This window comes from Primulina huaijiensis, chromosome 12 (assembly GCF_012295235.1).
Source record: "Primulina huaijiensis isolate GDHJ02 chromosome 12, ASM1229523v2, whole genome shotgun sequence".
Classification (NCBI taxonomy): domain Eukaryota; kingdom Viridiplantae; phylum Streptophyta; class Magnoliopsida; order Lamiales; family Gesneriaceae; genus Primulina; species Primulina huaijiensis.
Window position 1 is genome coordinate 8,148,053 of NC_133317.1, and position 20,435 is coordinate 8,168,487.

General features: G+C 32.2%; 3 protein-coding genes across 3 annotated transcripts in view; 1 reads left to right on the top strand and 2 right to left on the bottom strand.

The window, feature by feature from the left end:
- Positions 1-5,033: 5,033 nt before the first annotated feature.
- Positions 5,034-6,068, bottom strand: LOC140990529 (uncharacterized). The gene is made up of 2 exons (XM_073460255.1): positions 5,732-6,068; positions 5,034-5,621 (listed from the first exon to the last, which is right to left on the bottom strand). Exons 1-2 carry the CDS (start codon positions 6,032-6,034, stop codon positions 5,148-5,150), a joined length of 777 nt encoding a protein of 258 aa, XP_073316356.1. The 5' UTR covers positions 6,035-6,068; the 3' UTR covers positions 5,034-5,147.
- Positions 6,069-13,332: 7,264 nt separating this feature from the next.
- Positions 13,333-15,985, top strand: LOC140990338 (uncharacterized). Its single transcript, XM_073459985.1, has 2 exons — positions 13,333-13,772; positions 14,919-15,985. Exons 1-2 carry the CDS (start codon positions 13,404-13,406, stop codon positions 15,858-15,860), a joined length of 1,311 nt encoding a protein of 436 aa, XP_073316086.1. The 5' UTR covers positions 13,333-13,403; the 3' UTR covers positions 15,861-15,985.
- A 2,816-nt stretch (positions 15,986-18,801) lies between these two features.
- Positions 18,802-20,435, bottom strand: part of LOC140989518 (probable inactive ATP-dependent zinc metalloprotease FTSHI 5, chloroplastic) — a 50,494-nt gene continuing 48,860 nt past the window's right edge. Inside the window, exon 19 of the mRNA XM_073458728.1 lies at positions 18,802-19,016. Coding sequence (XP_073314829.1) covers positions 18,951-19,016 — 66 coding nt within the window. The 3' untranslated portion in view covers positions 18,802-18,950. The remainder of the gene's footprint in view (positions 19,017-20,435) is intronic.

A 20,435-nucleotide genomic window follows, 5' to 3' on the forward strand; every position in this document is an offset into this window, starting at 1 on the left:
GTCTCTTATATTCTTTGTCATCTCCAGAAATCAAGCTCGCACAAGTTCAACTACAAAAAGCATGTAGCAACTATCGAATGTTTGTATATTCTCTGCAAAAATGATTAGCTTGAATTGTTACATGCATATACTATAATTTCCATAAACTATTTTGAAAATTCATTTTAAAAGCATGGAGACAGAAGTACTACACAAATATAACATAAATTTAAGGTATTTCCATGACTCGTTTTTACCTTAGAGGTGTTCTACAAGAGTTTTAATGATGTGATGAATATGTTTACAATTCAAGTTTTAACTCATTCGAATAAATCAAGCTAAAAAAATTTAGGCAAAAACTTGTGTGAGACGGTTTCACGGATCGTATTTTGTGAGATGGATCTCTTATTTGGGTCATCCATGAAAAAATATTACTTTTTAAAAAGTATTACTTTTTATTGTGAATATCGATAGGGTTGACCCGTCTCACAGATAAAGATTCGTGAGACCGTCTCACAAGAGACCTACTAAAAAATTTAACGTGGTTTAATCTTTGTCGGATTGATATGGAATTATTTTATTTGGTTTAAATTATTCTGGATTAGTTTGGATTTGGATTATCGTATTTTTTATATTAAAAATAAAATGGAATAACATAAAGTGTGGCAAATATAACTAGATAATATATTTTATTTTTTAACTAACGCAAAACTATATAACAAAAAGATAATTTTTTTCCCCTTTTTAAATTTATTATTATTTGGTCGAGAGGGTCGGGTAGGCGGACAAGAGCATAAAAGGCCGCGCACCGGCTTCACATTGGAATGGAGCCAAATTTTATAGGGTCGGATATATTTGAACCAAATTTTATGAAACCAAACCCAACTAGAATTTTGGATTTGCAGATTGACCGACCTAATTTTGGCCTACAGAGCAATCAATTCATCCATTTTTATCTAAATAAGGTTTGAATTTTAATATAGATATAATTATATCTAAAATAAAATTTTGTGAGAAATCACAAAATGGGTATTTTTTTAATATATTTTTTGATATGTTTTAGAAACTAAAATTAGGATTTCCTAATTAATAACATTATACCAATTCATATGACACTTAGCTTGCATTTGAACCCATGAATTTGAAGCTTTAGATTCCAAATATATTATCGAGTAGTTTGTTTGGGTAAATCCATTGGATAATAAAGTTCAAATAACAAATAATTATTTTTGTCTTATTGTGGTATATTTCAAATTCATCAAAACATAGAATCCTTTCAAATAATCTTCTAAAGTACTTCCTAAAATCCAAATTCTTCAATCCAAACACGACTTTAAATTTTTAGTCACTTAAGCCAAAAAAATACATTCCATTTAGAACTTGGGGCATGATGTAGCATGAAATCAAAAGTTTAGATAGTTGTAATTCTTTTGTAGTTGTTTGTTGTATTTCTACGGGAGAAGTCTTGGTCTAGGTCTCACCTCTTATACGTTTTATCGTCTACAATAATAACATATTGTAAACGATCGATTATGTTTAAAGCAAAAAAGCATTCACAAAATCAGAAAATTTAAATCGATATAAATATAAGATAAGTAATTTTTTTATTATATTGTGGATGTCAAGAGAGAATATTTTTTCTATAATATTAGTTTGAATCAACTTTTCTCTCCCATTGAAAACAGTTCATGACACTATGCCAAATCACCAATATATGTGATGTTATAGTACGTTTATGCTTTATTAATTCGTATATAATAAATAATCTTTATTTTAATGATATTTTAAGTTTTAATTCATTCTCGCATTTAATTTATTTGTATACTAATGCAAGTTGTATAAAAAAAGACACTGAATATACCATGGAACAATGTGATTGTACATATCACATCGATCATAAAAAAAAACATTTTAGTTATTGTATGTTATAAACTCGTTCATAGTCGATTCAATCGCCTAAAATAAGGATAAAAGTCGTTCGAGCTCGAGACTAGCATATGTGATAATATGTCACATTTCATTGGTATGTGCATGAAGATGTCCAAATATACATATGAGTGCTCATATGATGAGTCACTAAACAATCCTCCATCGGACTTTTCAAGTGGTTATCACTTGTCGAGTGGATTACTTCGCGATTTTAGTCGTACACTATTAGTCATTTGACCTGGGACAACATGGATGCTCTACATACTACTGTTGTACTTTAGCTCGTTTACCAACTCCGTGAAGGTCATCAGATGACGAGATTAGGTGTAGTTTCGGCATACGTAGTAGACGATGCATTGCAGTCGGGGATTCATCGCTCATCTACCGATGTGGATATCATATGTGATTTGATTATTTAATATTGCAAGGAATCTCTGACGAGAGTAAGAATATATTTTAGGATAAAATGGTTTCCTAGTTGCACATACGATGATACTGTAATTACTCAAAGATACATCTATTATTATCAAATTCATTTGTAACTCTCGATATACTAATAGTTGCAGATTCGATCGTGATATATGTATTGAAAAGACCATACTGTATGCTAAACATAACCTATTAGTTCTTGCAGACAATAGCAGTTGTACTAGGGAATCATGATATGATACTAATAGACGCTCTTACTTTGAATCGATGGGTGAATCAGAAATGAGTTATGATGTTCTTGTGATCAAGGGATTGACGCACAAAATGATCTTAATTAGGGTAAGCTCGTATAAAATACACGTGATATTTCGAATCATATGAGATATGAACCCACGACTAGCTGTGTTTCTGAACCATTGAAGACCACACAAGTATTATTTTTGTGTTTCAGTTGAGATAGTTAAATTCAAAGAGTTGAATTTAGCAATTTAGTTTGATAAAGATCAAATAGATGATTAAAAAATGTTTATAAGTGGATTCCATATTTTAAAGTTGTAAGAGTTAAATTTGTGAGTAGGATGTAATTGCCTATAATTTAGAAAAAAAGTTCTTAAATTGGAAGTTGCCAAAATTGAATCAGCGGAAAGTTGATTTTCAAAATTTTGAATTTTACATCACAATAACGAGTTTTGTATTTTCATCACATCGGTGATATCTGATATTCAAATAAAATTATGAGAAAACCACGATCATGGAGTTTTTGATGGATTATGCTTGGAGTATCCTAGTAAAACTCTGACTGGAAAGTATCCTAGTTAGAAAAAACTAATAGTAGAAATTTTGACCAGTTGAATCGGAAGATCCCACTCAAACACCCAGTAATAGATGTCTTAGTTGGTTAAAACTATTAGTAAGAATCCGAATGAGATTCTATATCATCCATAAAATTATAAATATCACAATGCATGTCAAATTTACAAGCTATATAACTTCTCTCTCGTATACGATACATACATTCAGCCACCATCATCTTGTTGGGAGAACAATTATCGACCGTGACCATCACCCATAGCATCACGCACGCCTCCGCTACCTCACCGTGTTACCGTCGGAATCCCGCCGCTTTCTGGTATTTATCTCAACGCATAATTTTGTCTAGATTTTTAGTGCAATCTAGACAAGGGACAAAGTTTTCAACCGTGAACCTAATTGTCGGAGTCTGAAAAACAATGTTTTATCCATTGGGTGTGAGACTGAAAAACAATCAATTTAAGTTTTAATGATCGAAACTGAAATTTTTTTAAAAATTTTAAACTTCCGATGCTTATTGAGTGTGAAAACGATAAACCGATATATGTAATATAAAATAAGCACACTTTGGACATTGGATTATCTTGAGTGGGGAAGATACAATATCTAAACACCATTTGCTGCGTCAAAATTTAATCCAAAAACAATACTTGTTTCCGTGTTGAATCAGTTCGTGGACCACTCCCTTGCCTATTTTTTTTTTAAAAAAAATTAACGAAACCAAATCCATCTGAGTGATGCATACATAGTGTATATCATCAATCATCAACAATTTGATATAATTAATTATCATGTCGATCGTCATCTTGGTTTGACCAATCCCCATGAGATTCATATGCAACAATAAATTATGTCCCATTAATTTCATACATCTTCATTTAGTATAATATATTTATTTATTTAACTTCCCTTGTCCCAATCAATGACGACCAATTTAGGATTTTGAACAAGCTACGGAAACACACACACTAATCACTATCTTATTTATATATATACACACACATTAATATAACGCGAGATCTTTATGATAACGAATTTTGGTCTCTAAATATATTTCAATTTTTTCCCAAGAATATATATAATTTTTTTTAAAAAAAATCAGCTATAGGGGCCGATATCTTTGTCCGCGCGAACTACGTAATTATTAAGCAGCATTGAACCCGCCAACCTACAACTTGTCTACATGCCGAATCCTATTTATTTTGATCTCACAAAATTTCAACTCTCAATCTAAAGATATTTAATTAAGAAACGTACTGTAAAAAAATACTAACTCCCAATCGGGTTGCCGTCCGGGGTGTTGCCTGTAGGTTGTGATGCGCCTTGAGATGGTCGTCTCTTGTCTCTCTCGTGGGAAATCCGCTTCCGGGTCGTCGCTCTGATGTGTCTAGTCCATCCTATAGGCACCTTTGGAAAGTAAGAAGTGTGACAACGTACAAGCTTTTCTTTACTCCACAGGGCTTCTTCACTGTGGCAAGGTTTGGTGGCTTGAAATTTACTTGCAAAGCCACCTCATCTGTAAAAGTTCGGCTAATACACACACCGATTGATCTTTCGACTGCCACATTTAACCCCGATGTCCATTTATTGGATATGACATCACATCCAATAGATTAACGCCATCTCATCGGTATGTCAAATCCAATAGATAGACGACTTATCATCACTGCTCACATATGTGTCTATAATGGCTGTCCAAGAGATCAATTCTCATATATATTCACAAAAACTTTGTGAACATGTGTCACGTGTCAATTTTATTATACGGATCTCCAACCCGGCCAAATTTATGAAAATATATTACATTTCACAATAATTATGAATTAAATTGACTCGTCCCGACAATAAACATAGAAATTTCGAAGAATCATTATAGCACACAAATAAAAGAGAGAAAAAAACGTTAATAATTAGTAAATTTTATTTGATTACTCAAAAGTCGTATCTAATATTCCACAGAAAATTCAAAAAAAATGAAATTTACGTATACATATACCACATCATATTCTCTCGAGAAATCCCTGCAAAACAACCCTTTTCTTGTATTCATGCGAATCCAAAACAAGAATCTGATGGTCCGAAGAAACATTAACATTTTTGTTCTCAAAAGATTCATTGCTCTGCTTGAAACAATGAACGAAGAAAACCCATGCAGCCGAGCAAAGGATCGCGCAAACCTTACCCCAAATCAGCATCACCACTAGTGTCAAAGCAATCATCGACGCCCCCACCATGGAGTCGTATTTGCCCGTGGCCGCCGTCATTTCGTCCCCGTTTCCTCCCTCCCCGGTGGCGGCTGCTGCCGTTTTCCCTTTATTCAGCCGTCGCTGTGGTCTTGCGGGAAGTGCTGGTAGGGAGACCGATTGTCTCAGCTTGATCATCGGGTTGCTCGATGTTTCTTGGACCTTTGTTGGAATACTTTGGTCTTGTTGCTTCTTGTTGTTCTTCTCCTCCGTGATTAATTCTTGATCAATCTAAAGTACATAAAATAAACAACCCATTCTCAAATATTGATCAACAAGAACATAACGAACATACACACACACACACACACACACACACACATATATAGAAAGATACACACCTTGTTGTTGACTAGATGGATGAGTGGCGACGGCGCTTCGGCTGCGGCGGCCGTGTCTGCGATTATCTGAATTTCTCTAATCGATTCCGATGTTGGAATATCAGATTTGGCAACTTCAACGCCATCGCCATGAGCATGAGAAGCTGCAGCAGATGGTAGTACTGAGTCATGGTAGAAGTTCTTCCTGTGCTGCTTTTTCGGGGAAGACAAACCAAAACAAGCCCCAAAACCAAACAATCTACCGCCGCGGCGGGAGCAGTTTGTGTTTTTGTTTCCCTTTGTCGTAGGTTGGGTAGTACCCATAGGAGATCGATCTAAAGCAACATAAGCACAAATTCAAACAAGAAAATGTGCAAGCCAAAAAAATATATATAAATATATATAGACACACACCCACACATATTTGTTAAAGTGGACCTGAACACACGATTTAATTTTTCTATTATTATTATTATTATTATAATGATATAATATTCAGGGAAAAGCATTTATAAAAATGGCAAGGATAATTTGAGAATATCAACATATATAAAGTTTTTTGAGACGGATGATATCTTATTTCTAAAATTGGTCAATCATGCTCATATTTTCAATAAAAAAATAACAATTTTGATATAAAAAATAATAATTTTTAATAAATGACACAAATAAAAAAATATATTTCACAAAATTGATTCGTAAAATCGTCTCATAAAAATTTTTGTATATATATTGTATAACAAGCGTAATAAAAATCTACTCTCTTATCGTCATTGTGTAGACCTTAACTGGGGCAGTGGATTTTTTATGTAAGAATCTTGGTTGTATACAAAGTCAATTTAATTATCTAAATTGCAATATTTTGATTTTCATACTTTAACGCGTTAAAATTAGTATTAGTCCAGTTGCACTTTTGTGTGTTTTTTTTTTTAAATCATATTTCCTCGTGACGTGTTCAACGATATTAGGTGTCACGTTAGCACGTCCATATTTTTTCGCAACTCATTATCAATATGATGAAAAAGGACTGATTTTTTTTTAAAAAAAAAAATTTATAATTTTATTATAATAAGAACCACTTGAACTATTCATATGACCGATACCCAAAATAGTTTTAACTTACAGTGGGGATAGTTTTTATATTGACAAAAATTTGTGTGAGATGGTCTCACAGATCGTATTTTGTAAGAAAAATATCTTATTTAAGTCATACATGAAAAATATTAACTTTTATGCTAAGAGTATTACTTTTTTATTTTGAATATCAGTAGGGTTGACCCTTCTCACAGATAAAGATTCGTGAGACAATCTCACAAGCGACCTACTCTTTTATATTTTAAAAAGTGATAAACCATGACACTAAGCTTGGATCGATGGATTTTAAATCCATTAATTTCAAATTATTTGATGAGTAGGTAACTTGTGAGACGATCTCACGAATTTTTATTTGTGAGACGGGTCAACCCTACCGATATTTACAATAAAAATTAATACTCTTAGCATAAAAAATAATACTTTTTCATGGATGACTCAAATAAGATATCCGTCTCACAAAATACGACCTGCGAGATCGTCTCACACAAATTTTTGCCTTATTTGATTTGTTTGGATGGATAAAATTCTGAGTGATTTTAAATCAACTTCCATATCAAGTTATACATTTTAACCTAATTGTAGGGGCTTATCCTAAAAATGTTTATATGATCAAACACTTTTGTGTATTTTATATATATTTAAACATTTTATAATATATCATCTATAATTTATCGAGTTGAACTAAAATAAATCGTTCTCGAAGTTCATTAAATTAACCATTTTTCATTATAATTATTAGTCAAATTTTTATATTTATTATATAGTGTTGTTATCCCACCTAACAATACTTTTAGTTGAACTTTTCAATCCTTTTTGTTTGTACTGCTAGGCTATATAAACTAGACTATTTTATTGTGACATACTTCACGTGTCTATATTTATAAAACGGCTCGATCCAATCTATATATTTAATTAAAAGAAATATTTTTTATATAAAAGTAATATTTTTTCATGATCAAGTTGAATTAAAGATCCTTCTCACAAAATTGACTCGTGAGACAATATAACGTGAATTTTTATGTATAAACTAATGGGAGCCTATACATATCTCTCATACATCTTCACACCTATTTATGCTTTTAGTTACACTTTTTCATTCACTTTTTACTTATTGCCGTATATATTACTCTATGATACATGTTTATACATTACTTAAATATAACGATTTAAAACAATGTTAGGTGCGACGTGAAAATACAGTCTTGTAATAATTTCTTATGCTACGTAATTTTTGTTAGAATCCAAGAGGGGTTAAATTGGGGCATTTGACTAATATAATTTAACGTTTTGAAGTTGTTTTTGGAAATTTTGAGTTTGGTAGCGGAAAAGTTGATGTCAAATCGATCAATTATATATGAATAGTAAGTAACAATTTTATTGCAACAATCAAATGAAAGCGATAAATAATACGATAATTTGTTAATATATTGAAGTTAAAAAGTATTTTGTTCGTATATGTTGGGGAGGGGTTTTAAAATTAAGTCTTGAATAAGGACGTTAGTTTTCTCCGAATCCGACGGATAATATGATATTCGACCCGAATGGAAGAAGATATCAATTGAACTTTTTACCTGACTAAATAAATAAGTAATCATGTATATACATTTTCGGGTATGGAGATGGAGAAGTGTATTAAATAATCCTACTCATACCGACCTGAATACCTGATTANATTAGTTAGATTGTTAGTATATAATTGATATTATTTTAGTAGGATAATAATATTAAGATAAATTTTGTTTCTAATTTTTTTGCACAAATTTATTTTTCATGCAAAAAGAAGTGTAATTTTACGTTGGTGTAATTTAGTCATACTACTGAGGATTTGTGGCTTAATATAAGATAATGATAATTAAGTTTAATCTTATATATGTTTCAACAATTATGAATATTAACAATTAGTTTACTGTTATGACTTACGTATGACAATATCATGTACGTTATACTGGATAGAGACAAGTATTTATACAAATTTGCTGGTTTTGTATTAGGTGCAAAATAAAATCGACCGGAGGTTGTCATAGTTAATGTTTCAACAAACTCTACGACCAAAATGAAACAGTAGGTAAAGTCAAGGCTAGAGTTATACTCTACGTCTTTAAGATGATTTTCTCACACACAATGCTAATGGTATAGGACAAACGTCTCCCAAGATACAACGATTGTGGTTTTGTAATAGAGCACTCCAAATTACAAAATTGGACTAAACAAAATATGGTTTTGGAACTTTTTGATATTGAAGAACGAAATATATGCGACCATATGTATACTAGACAAAAATATTAGTATTTTCAAAATTCAAGCCATGTAAAAAACTTCCATTCTAATACTGGGTTGTATTTATAATATTACAAAGGTTGCAGATACCCATTCACGAATTGGTGTCTCTAAGATCAATATCTAGATCAATGATTCAGATTACAACCCTACTTAGTAGGGATGCTAGTTGGGCGGGTTTGGCTAAACCCTCGACCCGCCCTGCTTAGATGAAAAATTCTATCCTCGACCCGCACTGTCCTAAAATATTTGGACTATGCAGCCACTCATCTAATTGTAATTTAATATCACAAATATTTAGAAAAAAAAATAGAGGTGGGATAAAGTGTACCAGAAACCAATTCAGTCACCTCGTAAAATATTTTCAACTCATCACAAATTTCAATTGCATTTTCCCAATCATCGTCAATTGGAAAATTCTTGTATTGTTTTTCTTGAAATTTAAGTCTTGGAAACACATCTCGATATGTTATTGAAGTTTTAACATAAAAAAAGTAGAATTCCGACGAGTTTTGCAATCAAAAGATAATTTCTTGCTAGAATCAATTATCAATTGATGCTCAACTTTCTCAATTTTTTCTACACTAGAAGGTGAACCAATCCAATATATAAGAGAAGACGAAGCACGACATCATTGGTTGTGCAATTATCAACTATGATGACACTTTACAATCCATATTCCAATCCAAAAAAAACATTCAACAAGATTATTAGCTAGTACCTCAGCAGCGTGTGGTGCCAGAATATACAAAAATCCGCATTTAAATTAAATATTATTAATAAATTTTCTTTGTTTTAAAATATAATTACTTAGAAATAAATCGAATATACCTCAACTCAAGTCGACACTTTGTAGTATCCAAGAATCATCAATAAATTATCCAATAAGGCTATGTTTGGTGTGTAGGAATGGATAAATAATTGGATTGATGACAAAACTCAAAGTAAGGATATATAATATGTTGTGATAAGACATGTTTTGTTTGGTAAGATTTTAACGAGTATGATAAATTTTACATTTTATGTTGTTAAGACAAAAATACCTCAAATTAGCATTTATGACAATTTGGTATATAAAATGATATTTGTAGCAGTGTTTTCAAAACCGTGTGTTCAGCTGTAAATAAATATTTTATAAAATTTTAAATTATAGATTATGTATTTATCTGACAATTTATTTTTTTAATAAAAATTAATATGACATTTTTAATATTGATTTCTAACTATTTTTATCTATTTTTTAATTTTATTTAGTTTCATCGTGTAATTATTTATGTAATGTGTGTGTAAATAAAAAAAATATAAACCATCAAAGAATTGAGTTTAAATCATGTAGGTTCTAACCTTCAAAACTCATAAATTTCAATTTAATTTATATATCAACTAGTTTATAAAATTCATATTCTTGAACTAAGTTAATGCTCAAAAACATAATTTTTTTGGGCTTCAAATCTTTTAGTAATATTATTAAAAATAATATTAATATTATATTAAGCAAATATAATTTTGCTTATTTTAATTTGAAATTTCAGATGAGATTTATTATAATTATAATATTTCTAAATTTCTTAAAATTTTGTTTTTGAATAAAAGTCGATTTTTTTTTTTAATTTGACGGAGTTGGGCTTTAAAACCATTGAGCCCAATTTCAAAACCCGACTTTAAATCCCAAGTGCCCGAGAAAACATGAATTTTAATTTCAAAATATACAAAAAATAAATGCAAAATAAATTAAAGCCCAAGTACCAGAGAAAACACTCTTCTTAAAATTATAGATCTCGCTTGTAGATACTTTCAGGGCTAAATTAGTAATTTATGTTATATTTTAGAAATTAGATTGACAATCCTCCCAAAACAATGAGATGTCTTTTCACTCAAATATGTTTTTTTTTATCATGAGCTTCTTGATTAATTGGGTCCATAAAAAATGAGACAAACATGTGTTTATCAATCTATCATTTGCTTATCACTCATACCAAACATACCCTAACTGTCATGAAATTTTTTTAGTATTGTTTGATGTCCACATGTCAGTTGTGACCGCAATTCAGCACATAAACTTGCCCAACAATTTGTAGCACTTGGTCTTCTCCCCATTATAAATCTTCAAAATATCGTTTTTGAGTGTATTTCTTGACATCTTCTTAAAACAAGGTTGGAGGCTAGCAGCACAATCTTGAAACCCCCTCATGGTCAACTATACCATGTGCATAATAATGCAAAATGACCATCACAACAAGCTTATACCTTGAATCCTCTTGGTTGAAAATATGGGTAGTTAAAAACTTCCACTAGTTTTCTTGCTTGCCATCATAAAACTTTGGTGAATATCCATTTTCTGGGGACGATTTTTTACAAGAATTTTCATAATGTTTTTTCAAATGTCAAGTTTTATTCAAAAGTAATTAATTTTAAATTTTGAAAGAAAGAAAGCCTCAATGGCTTACACTTGTCATTTATTTCTACCAAAGAGATCCAATCATTGCTGGAGCTTTAAGTCGAGCTTCGCAATAGTTACACTATGCGAATTGAGTATTTTCAATCTTCACTCTTTTACAGTTTGTTCAAAACCTCTGATCGTGTCCTTCCTATAACCACTAGTATCGAAAATATTAACAAATATTACTTTTTCGAGGATTTACATATCTTTCTTCATATTCCATCTATTAACAAATAAACAAATAATAATGAGAAACGCCAATAACTACTATATATTTGTTCAATTTCAAAACATTTCATTTATGGATAACATGCTATACACCTTCACAAAATTCGTGTTATGAAGTTGGATCACCGATGGAATTGATCGTGTTTCTCCCATACCTGCTGTTGAAAGTCGACTTTAACTACCCATTTTCAAGCAATGTCTCACATATGCACAATGCACGTCATAAATCATAATGAGTATCTCAACATAAATACAACCTAATATTGATATTCTTGAACAAAAAACTAAACCATAAACTTTTCACGATGCCAATTAATTATGGGAAATCTATAACTAAGCAATGTAGCTAAATAATATGTTGCTACAAGAATATAGAATGCAATTTCTAATGTAGGCATGCAACTTTACTAAATCCATCCAACCAACACTTAAAAAAACACATACAAAGATAAATATGTATGTAATTAAACGATTTGTTACCCACCCCAGACCTTTTCCCAGACCCATTGACCAGGTCTAGACCCTCCCAGGGACTCGTTGGACTGGGTTTTGGGACAGGTTTGATGCAGGGTCAGGTTTTAGCTTGGTTTATTGTCAGCTCTAACACTACTTAATTATCAAATCCATTTAAGTCGTGCCTCATGTTATAAGAGTCTTTAGATATGATCTAGTGGGTTGATTGATCCCCAACCAACAACCATGATCATCAATCTGTCATCACACCCTTCTAATCTCACGTGTCCGATCGTATCACCGACCACCACGTCATCCACCCATCACACCCTTTCGATGAGTATCACCGGATCGATTTTCAATCCTTAATGGGCCTCCAAACCCATTTCCAACAAAATCCATACCAAAATTTAAAGCAAATAATTCAACATAAATTCCAAAAAATTATTTAAACTAATCAATATACAAAATTGAAAACAAATAAAAAATTACAATCAAAATTTGTATACTCATATGTTATTCTTCAATATATGGAAGAAAAATAATTTCTAAAAACAAGAAGAACATTCATAATATTATTAAATAAATTTAAAACATATTTTTTTAGATTAAAATTAAATTAAATTGTTTACCGTAATTAATATTTTTATTAAAGTTAAACTCTCAATTTTAATTATTTAGTGTGTTGATAAAACCTACTATAATTATCCCTAGAGTAGGTTTCTTGTGAGACGGTTTCACGAATCTTTATATGTGAGACATGTCAACCCAACCGATATTCACAATAAAAAGTAATACTCTTAACATAAAAATTAATACTTTTTCATGGATGACCCAAATAAAAGATCCGTCTCACAAAATACGACCCGTGAGACCGTCTCATACAAGTTTTTGTCTTATCCCTATAACCTTCAAATTCTACCATATTCACTTTAAATTTGCATATGCATATAATATATTATTTAGAATTAAAAATATTTTCGTAAATTTGAATTTAATTATAAATTTTTATTTTTATGTTAATATAATAAGATGGTGGTTAGAATAATAAAGTTTTTTTTTATATTTTAATTAATAAATATATTAAAAATAATAAGAATAAATTTATTTAAAATGATAATATAAATGTGGTGCACCGCCTCAGAGCTCTTTCCTAGTTTGACAGTGCTAAGGTCGGAGAGGATATTTCGATTCGAATACATGGAAGACAGTTTCAGGTGTCGCGTGGACAAGACATTCGGCTCCCTGGGAAGTGCGGCGCCGTCGGTGGCTGTCAGCCCTTCTTTGTGGTCCCTTACGGACGAAGAAATCGAAAGGCGGGAGTGGAATCGAAGCAAAGACATCGAGGAGGAAGAAGAAGAAGAAGACGAAGACGTGGATGAACCAGGACCTTCCGCTTTTCGATCTCAGTTTGAGGCGGATCTTCGCGAATTCGATGTTAGAAACGAGAAGGATGAGAAAATTGACGGTGACAAACCACGTCGTCCGATTCGCGATGTGGAATCTGTTGCTGATGAACATTGGGATGTTCAATCCAACATTGGCCTCGACTGCACCCTTGATTATGAGGTAAATATCTTAAATTTCACCTGCAGATGGTTCGGATTATGTGAATTTAGTCGGATACCATTTGCCCTAGTTTATGTGTACGTGAATCCGAATAATATGAGGAGCCTGGAGCATGATTTTTGGAATTATAGCTATGTAATCTTATTAACTCGTAGCTTTGCAGCTTACCGTTGGGGCCGTTCTCGAAGTATGATTTAATGGGTGCATGTAAAAGTTAAAATTGATTGAATTCTAGACTATGATGGACCAGGTTGAACCTGAAAGGTTGTTGATGGTGCCCTTATGAGGGGCTGGAGGTTAGATATTCGAATCACCTCTGTTAGTTCTAGAAGTACCAAGTGAATGTCTGAGGAAGGTACGGTTTCCTGGTTTTGAAGTTCTAGAAGTACCAAGTGATTGGTTTGGCTGAGAGTGTGTCTTCTCACTGCAAATGTGTTTATTTAATAATTTTTGAATTGTTTTGATTGTAAATGACTAAGTGCGATTAAGCTTGGTGACCTAGTCGGGACAAATTAAAACTAGGCAACGATAATTGACTGTATGATATTCAAGTCCCAATAGCCTTGTTGTAACATTCTTTCTATTACTGTCAATCAAAATACCGTTGTTATATAAGTTATAATCATGATAAGTGATAGCTAATCTTTTGCTTGTCAATAGTATGCTTTAATTTGATAGGTTCCTTTTTTTATTTGCCCCGTACTTGTATGACAGTTGATTATTTTTTACTCTTGTGGGGTGTGCCCATGAAGCTATGTCTGGTGCCTGATTAATCATGCTTAGTGCTTTAGTCAAGTGGATGTGCTCTAAATCCTAAAAATTGAAAATAAGGAACAGGCTTATGTAATATGGGTTGTGAAGTGGATATATTTCAGGAAGAGATTATGTTCCTCGTCTGTGACATGCAACAATTGCTTGAGATTTGGACATATATATTGCATAGCTTACTTGATGCTTTGGACAGAAGAATTCTGGTGCATGATGTCCGATGCATATATCATCATCTTATATTACATATTGTTTCTAAGGTTTCAGTGGGTTTTTCTCTTGGTTAGCGGAAGTTGGTCTTTCTTCTTCGATCCCCAACTTAAATATGGAGTTTTACTGAGTTTTTATTGTCTTTTCCCCCCTTTTTGGATCATGCAGGAAGAAGAAGATGAATATGACAAAGTGGCAGTTGGCATGGAAACGACTGGTGACCGCTTGTACATGAGAGACATTAAATTTGCTGATTATAAAGTTGATGAACTAAGCACGCATACCGAGCTTCCCAATTCATTCCAGGTTGCTGTCAGAGACCCTCGTGCAAATCACATGGCTGCTAAAATTAGACTAAAAGAAGATGCAGAGGCTGCTGGGAACTTTGATTCTTTGCAGCTTTCTGAAAAGTCAGTGACCACGGATTCGGATGTTGTAGAGCTTAAAAACGGAGATTTAGATAGTGATAATCTGAAATCAATACTGAAGAAGAGAGAGAATTTGTTGGAGTCCAGGTCAAATAAAAGGGTCCGCTTCATGTTTGACCTTAAAAGCAATACTCAGAACCATGACGAACAGCAGCCTCCAGGGGCCAATGATTTTGCATCAGAGGCATGTTCAAAGGATGACAGTGCAGTGCCAGAACAAGCATCTGATCTTTTACAAGACCGACCGGGTGTTCCAGACTACATTAGAAATCCTTCAAAGTACACACGCTATTCATTTGACTCATCCCAGGATATGGACGACCAATCCAATCGAAAAGCTTACATGGATCTTTTCCATTACTTGAAGCAAAAAAAAAGTGAGAGCTCATCATTGCATGATACATCTGTTGATGCTCCAAAATCAGTAATCTTCACTCCAAAAAGGAAACATTATGACTTGATGGTAGAGGGGAATGAGACTAAACCACACTTCGGAGGTCATCTAAAAAACAAGGGCCGTTCCATTGCTTCAACATCGGTGAACTCCTTAGAAAATGAAGTCTCGGCTATGGATGAAGATGAAACATTTCCAGCAGTTGATCAAGGCTGTACTTTCCCCAAACCAGGTCGTCAATATCGGACGAGGTCTACTTCTGTTCAGCTTGACAACGATGTGAGTTGATAGAGCATGGCTCGTTCCTAGTTTAGGCTTAAATACATGTAATTTGTGCTGCTTGGGGGCTTGTTATCGAGACTTGAACAAATGCCATGCCCGTTTTATCGTTACTTCACCTGTTTTAATTTTTACTCGGATGCTCTAAAATTTATCCTTTTTTTTTTCACAGCCTTACTACCTGCTTCCTTATTATTATGTCCCTTACCAATCAAAAAAGATAACGTTAAATAAATTTTTTTTTTGGTGTTGGAAACATGTGTTCTTACATGTATAATAGCAGGTCGTATTTTGAGTTAATTTGGAATTTTAAAAAGATTTAAAATCAAAATATTTGAAACAATCATTTCAAATGTTTTTAAAAATATAAACAAAAAAATATGAAAGTTTAAACTTCCAACTTTTTTTAAAAAAATAAATAAATAATTTGAAACCTAAATTTTTTTTTTGGAATAATGAAACCTGCTATTCTATACTCGACTATCCATATAAATACGGCCTTTGGGATTTGTTTGCCATGCATGAAAATAAAAGGCCATAAAACAATTTTGGTCGAATTCGGTCAACATTAATTGGTTTCCAATGGTTTCTAAGCAACAAAAACCCCAAAAGACCGCGCAAATTAGAGAGCTGACATTTTTTCAAGCAAAGCCACTGACACACAAGTCAAAAACTGTATAAAAAAGGAAAAAAAAAGTGCACTTCAATAAAATGACAAGAATGGGTTAAATTCTACTTTTGACATGGTCATTTATATATGTGCGAATGTTTTAAAAAACGATTAGGGATTCCTTTATATAAAAAAAATTAATAATCATTTTTTTAAAGATTTACAAATATTATTATAATCCAGAACATCCATTTACCCCACAAAAAATATTGAAGTAATAACATGATTCTTGAGATATATAGGTACACTCAAAATTTGAATGTGGCTGCCAACGTCGAAGGATGTGATGATCATATATTTGTAGATTCAGACAAGTAAATCACCCGTTCCACTATTCTGGAAAACATCTTGAACTTGGACCACTTGCTTTGATCATAAGCATCTTGTCTCAACCTTAGGATTACTAAAATTAGATGCTCAAGTGGAGTAAGAAATCAATCCTACTAATGGTGTAAAGATTTGAACAATTAAGATCTTCATGATATCACTTCTGCTATATCTAAACGATACAGAATTCAATTATTTTTTTAGATTGGAGTGATATAAAAAATACAAATATGATTGATAAGTGCAAGTTGTGCACTTAATTTGTGATAATATTCTAATTGAATTATGCGTGATTTTGTTTAGGCTTGTGTTTGCAGGATATGATTAAGTTTTATATGATCAAGATTTAAAATGACAATAAGATAATAGTTGGAATGATTTGAAGAGTTTGAGCATGACGAAACTGTGCAGGGACAACATACCAGGCGCCCCAACGCCCTACAGCAGACGCCTGCCATTGTAAAAGAAGTTCTAACCTCGTGAGCCAGACGCCTCAGCACTGGAAGAATGGTGTCCAAGCGCCGAGCATTGAAGGAACCAAGGTTGAAAACCGTGGGAGCGGCACCTCATCACCTGGAGTCCCTACACGATTTGGACTCTAGAGTTTGGGCAGCGAAAAATTTAACACAAGAGTTTTAAATTGGGATATCATCAAATAAACACAGAGAACATGGAGGGGGAAAGAAAAAGACGCACAACACGCACTGAAATGCAAAGGAAATTCGGAGAGAGGAGAAAATGCAAAGAGAAGTGGAGAACTAGAGGAACAAATACGAAGAACACATCTTCCAGGAAAAGAGTCGCTTATTCAGATTTAATCGTTCTTATTCACTTCTTATCATTTCTTTGTTTGACTAGTTAGATGTTGAAAAACATGATTTTTTATCTTCGTTATTTCTTCGTGAACTAATTTAATTATCTAGAGGACCACGTAACTTGGTCGAAACTATATTTTGAATCGTTGAATTATATATTCGATTTTCTTCTTTGTTTATTTGTGTTCTCTTGAAATTATTTTGTTTAATTATTTGATCACTAATTAAATTGTTATATTTATTTGAAATATATCGTTCAGGAGATGAGATTTTAAGTAGAACAATAAGAAAATACATCATTGATGTTTATAGAGTTCGATATGCCTATAACAACATTGAAGCCATTGAAATAATTATTGTCTTATTTAAATTATTTGATATTTGATTCTTAATAGGGATACTGAAATTAATATTTGATAATTAATTTCTACTTATCACATGAAAAAGAAGTAAGAAGAATTAAGAATTTTTAGCTAGTAAAGAGTTGAATTTATGATCATAAATGTCGATAGTAATCAAATATACTGTATACCAAGTTAAATCACACATTTAGATTCTCACATTAATTTTTCAGTGTTTGTGAACTCAGATTTATATTATTTGTTAGTTAATAATCGGATCTTATTCTTGAGTTTTTTAAATAAAGTTCATATAATTTAACTACAATACTTAATATAATTTTAAATATGCACCCTATGTGAGAATGATATCCATGCTAGATCCACTACTAAAATTTGATATCATACACTTGCGGGTAAAAAAATTAGACGAAAATAAAAGTAATGTCTAGATACCAAATACTCATTCTAAAGTAATTTTCTTGTGAGATAGTCTCACTAATCTTTTCCATAAAACGAATCAACCCAATTCATACTTAGAGTGAAAAATATTAATTTTAATATAAAAATAAAATTTTTTCATGAATCTAATCAAGTCGAAGAGTCTTACAAAACTGACATGTGAAACATCTTAAAAGAGTTTTTATATTTATTTTATTTTCTAGCATTTCAATTTCAAAAATTTATACTATAATTTTAAAGTTTTTCTTTTAGAAAAAAACTTTTTTTTTTATAGAACATGCGATCCACGATCCGTCAGTATATATAAAATACACGTTACATTTCTAGCAATAAAAAAAAGAGAACTAATGACACTATCACGACAAAAAGAACAAACTTAACATATCTATTATCCTAAAATACAAAAAATGTGGTTAAAATAAATAAACATTATTATATATTTAATAAACAAATCAACATTGCATTATTAGTAAATGGCTGTACATCCTTAGTTTGTCGCACCAAGGAAGGCAGTTCCCGCTGTATTACCATCAAGAAAGCTTCCAAACGCAGGCTGCTAGGAAAAAAAGGTTACTTAATAATCAATTCAAATATCTTAAAAAATGTGAGTGATAGCTTTAAATAAACGAACATACACAAAAGCACATTCTCAGAATTTAGTACCGGCACAATAGAATAAAGACTTTAAAATTGGTTTGCACAGCCCTTTAAAAAACAAAGTAAGCGGTTTGCACATATTTAGATTAGCCACACTTAAGCTTGGCCAAGTGCTAAGTTATCAGAGACCCATGGTACTTGCACCTAGGCTCAATGCTCTATCTTTGCACAGGACACAGGATAAGACAGTCCTTTAACGAAGCTCACATTCAAGGCTCTGTCTTTGCACCAGACACAGGACAAGACACAGTCCTTTAACGAAGCCCACAGCATAACCAAATCTTTATGTGCTTTAAAATCTCAAGGCCCCTTTGAAGTGGACCTTCTGGAAATAGTAAAGCAGCTATGAACTAAAAGATAACAAACATCCATCTTCCCTTGTATATGCTATGATTTTGTTTTCTAGCTATTTAACATTTTGTTAATACTAATTTTATGTCAATGAAACTTTCTTCAGATATTTTGATTCTGGCACACCATGATTTAGGACGCCGCACTTTGATAAAGCATGTGGCTCGCCTTTGGCCCGCTGCCTAGGCTCTGCTATACTTATAATACTTAGTGCTGCTAATAACTATGATGGAGTGGATTGAGAAATTTTACATCCTAAATAATAACAAAACTATTGAAAATAAATAATTATTTTCAGTACAGGAATCAAGTGCAATATTCCAGCACTTCAAGAACAGAGTGATTCACTATAGCCATCCACAGTTTCACTTCACGGACTCGTTAAACCCAAATCACTTCTGAGTGAGTCATGATTAATATTTGAAATACAGCTAGAGAGGTCATTGTGTAGCTTATTTAATGTCACGCACACCACAACCCAGCCCACCAACTCAGAGCACAACACCGTGCAGCCCAACAAACCCGCGCATCTGGATAAGGTCTACAAGCATTTCACTCATGGCAAACACAAGCTGGATTAGGAGTTCGAACTTCTGTTCTGCTATTGTTATCTTATCTTTTTGTTAATAAACATTATCCCATGTGGGTAATCTCCTAGGGGTTTTATATTGGTTTCGAATATGCAGATTTGGATTTGATTTTGATTACAAATTTGTGTTTTTGAACTTCAGATTTCTACCTTGTATTTATATTGCACGTGAAGTAATAAGAATTAATTCAGCTTTATTCAATACACAATCTTTTTTTTTTTGTTTGGAAACTTTAATATTATTAAATTAGAAAAGTCGCGGTTACAGAGATAGTGGATGAGTCATCCACGGTACATCAACCTAATAATTAGTATTATAATTTCAGAGGTAAATAAAACGCCAATCCCTAACTAGGTCTGATAAAAGTAAGTGAT

What these genes read in the sequence shown, in the direction of transcription:
- LOC140990529 (XM_073460255.1), bottom strand. Translation starts at nt 6,034, where the DNA reads ATGGGTACTACCCAACCTACGACAAAGGGAAACAAAAACACAAACTGC. An exon ending in TCCATCTAGTCAACAACAAG is followed by an intron (nt 5,622 to 5,731) that starts GTGTGTATCTTT and finishes TATGTACTTTAG; the next exon opens with ATTGATCAAGAATTAATCAC.
- LOC140990338 (XM_073459985.1), top strand. Translation starts at nt 13,404, where the DNA reads ATGGAAGACAGTTTCAGGTGTCGCGTGGACAAGACATTCGGCTCCCTG. An exon ending in ACTGCACCCTTGATTATGAG is followed by an intron (nt 13,773 to 14,918) that starts GTAAATATCTTA and finishes TGGATCATGCAG; the next exon opens with GAAGAAGAAGATGAATATGA.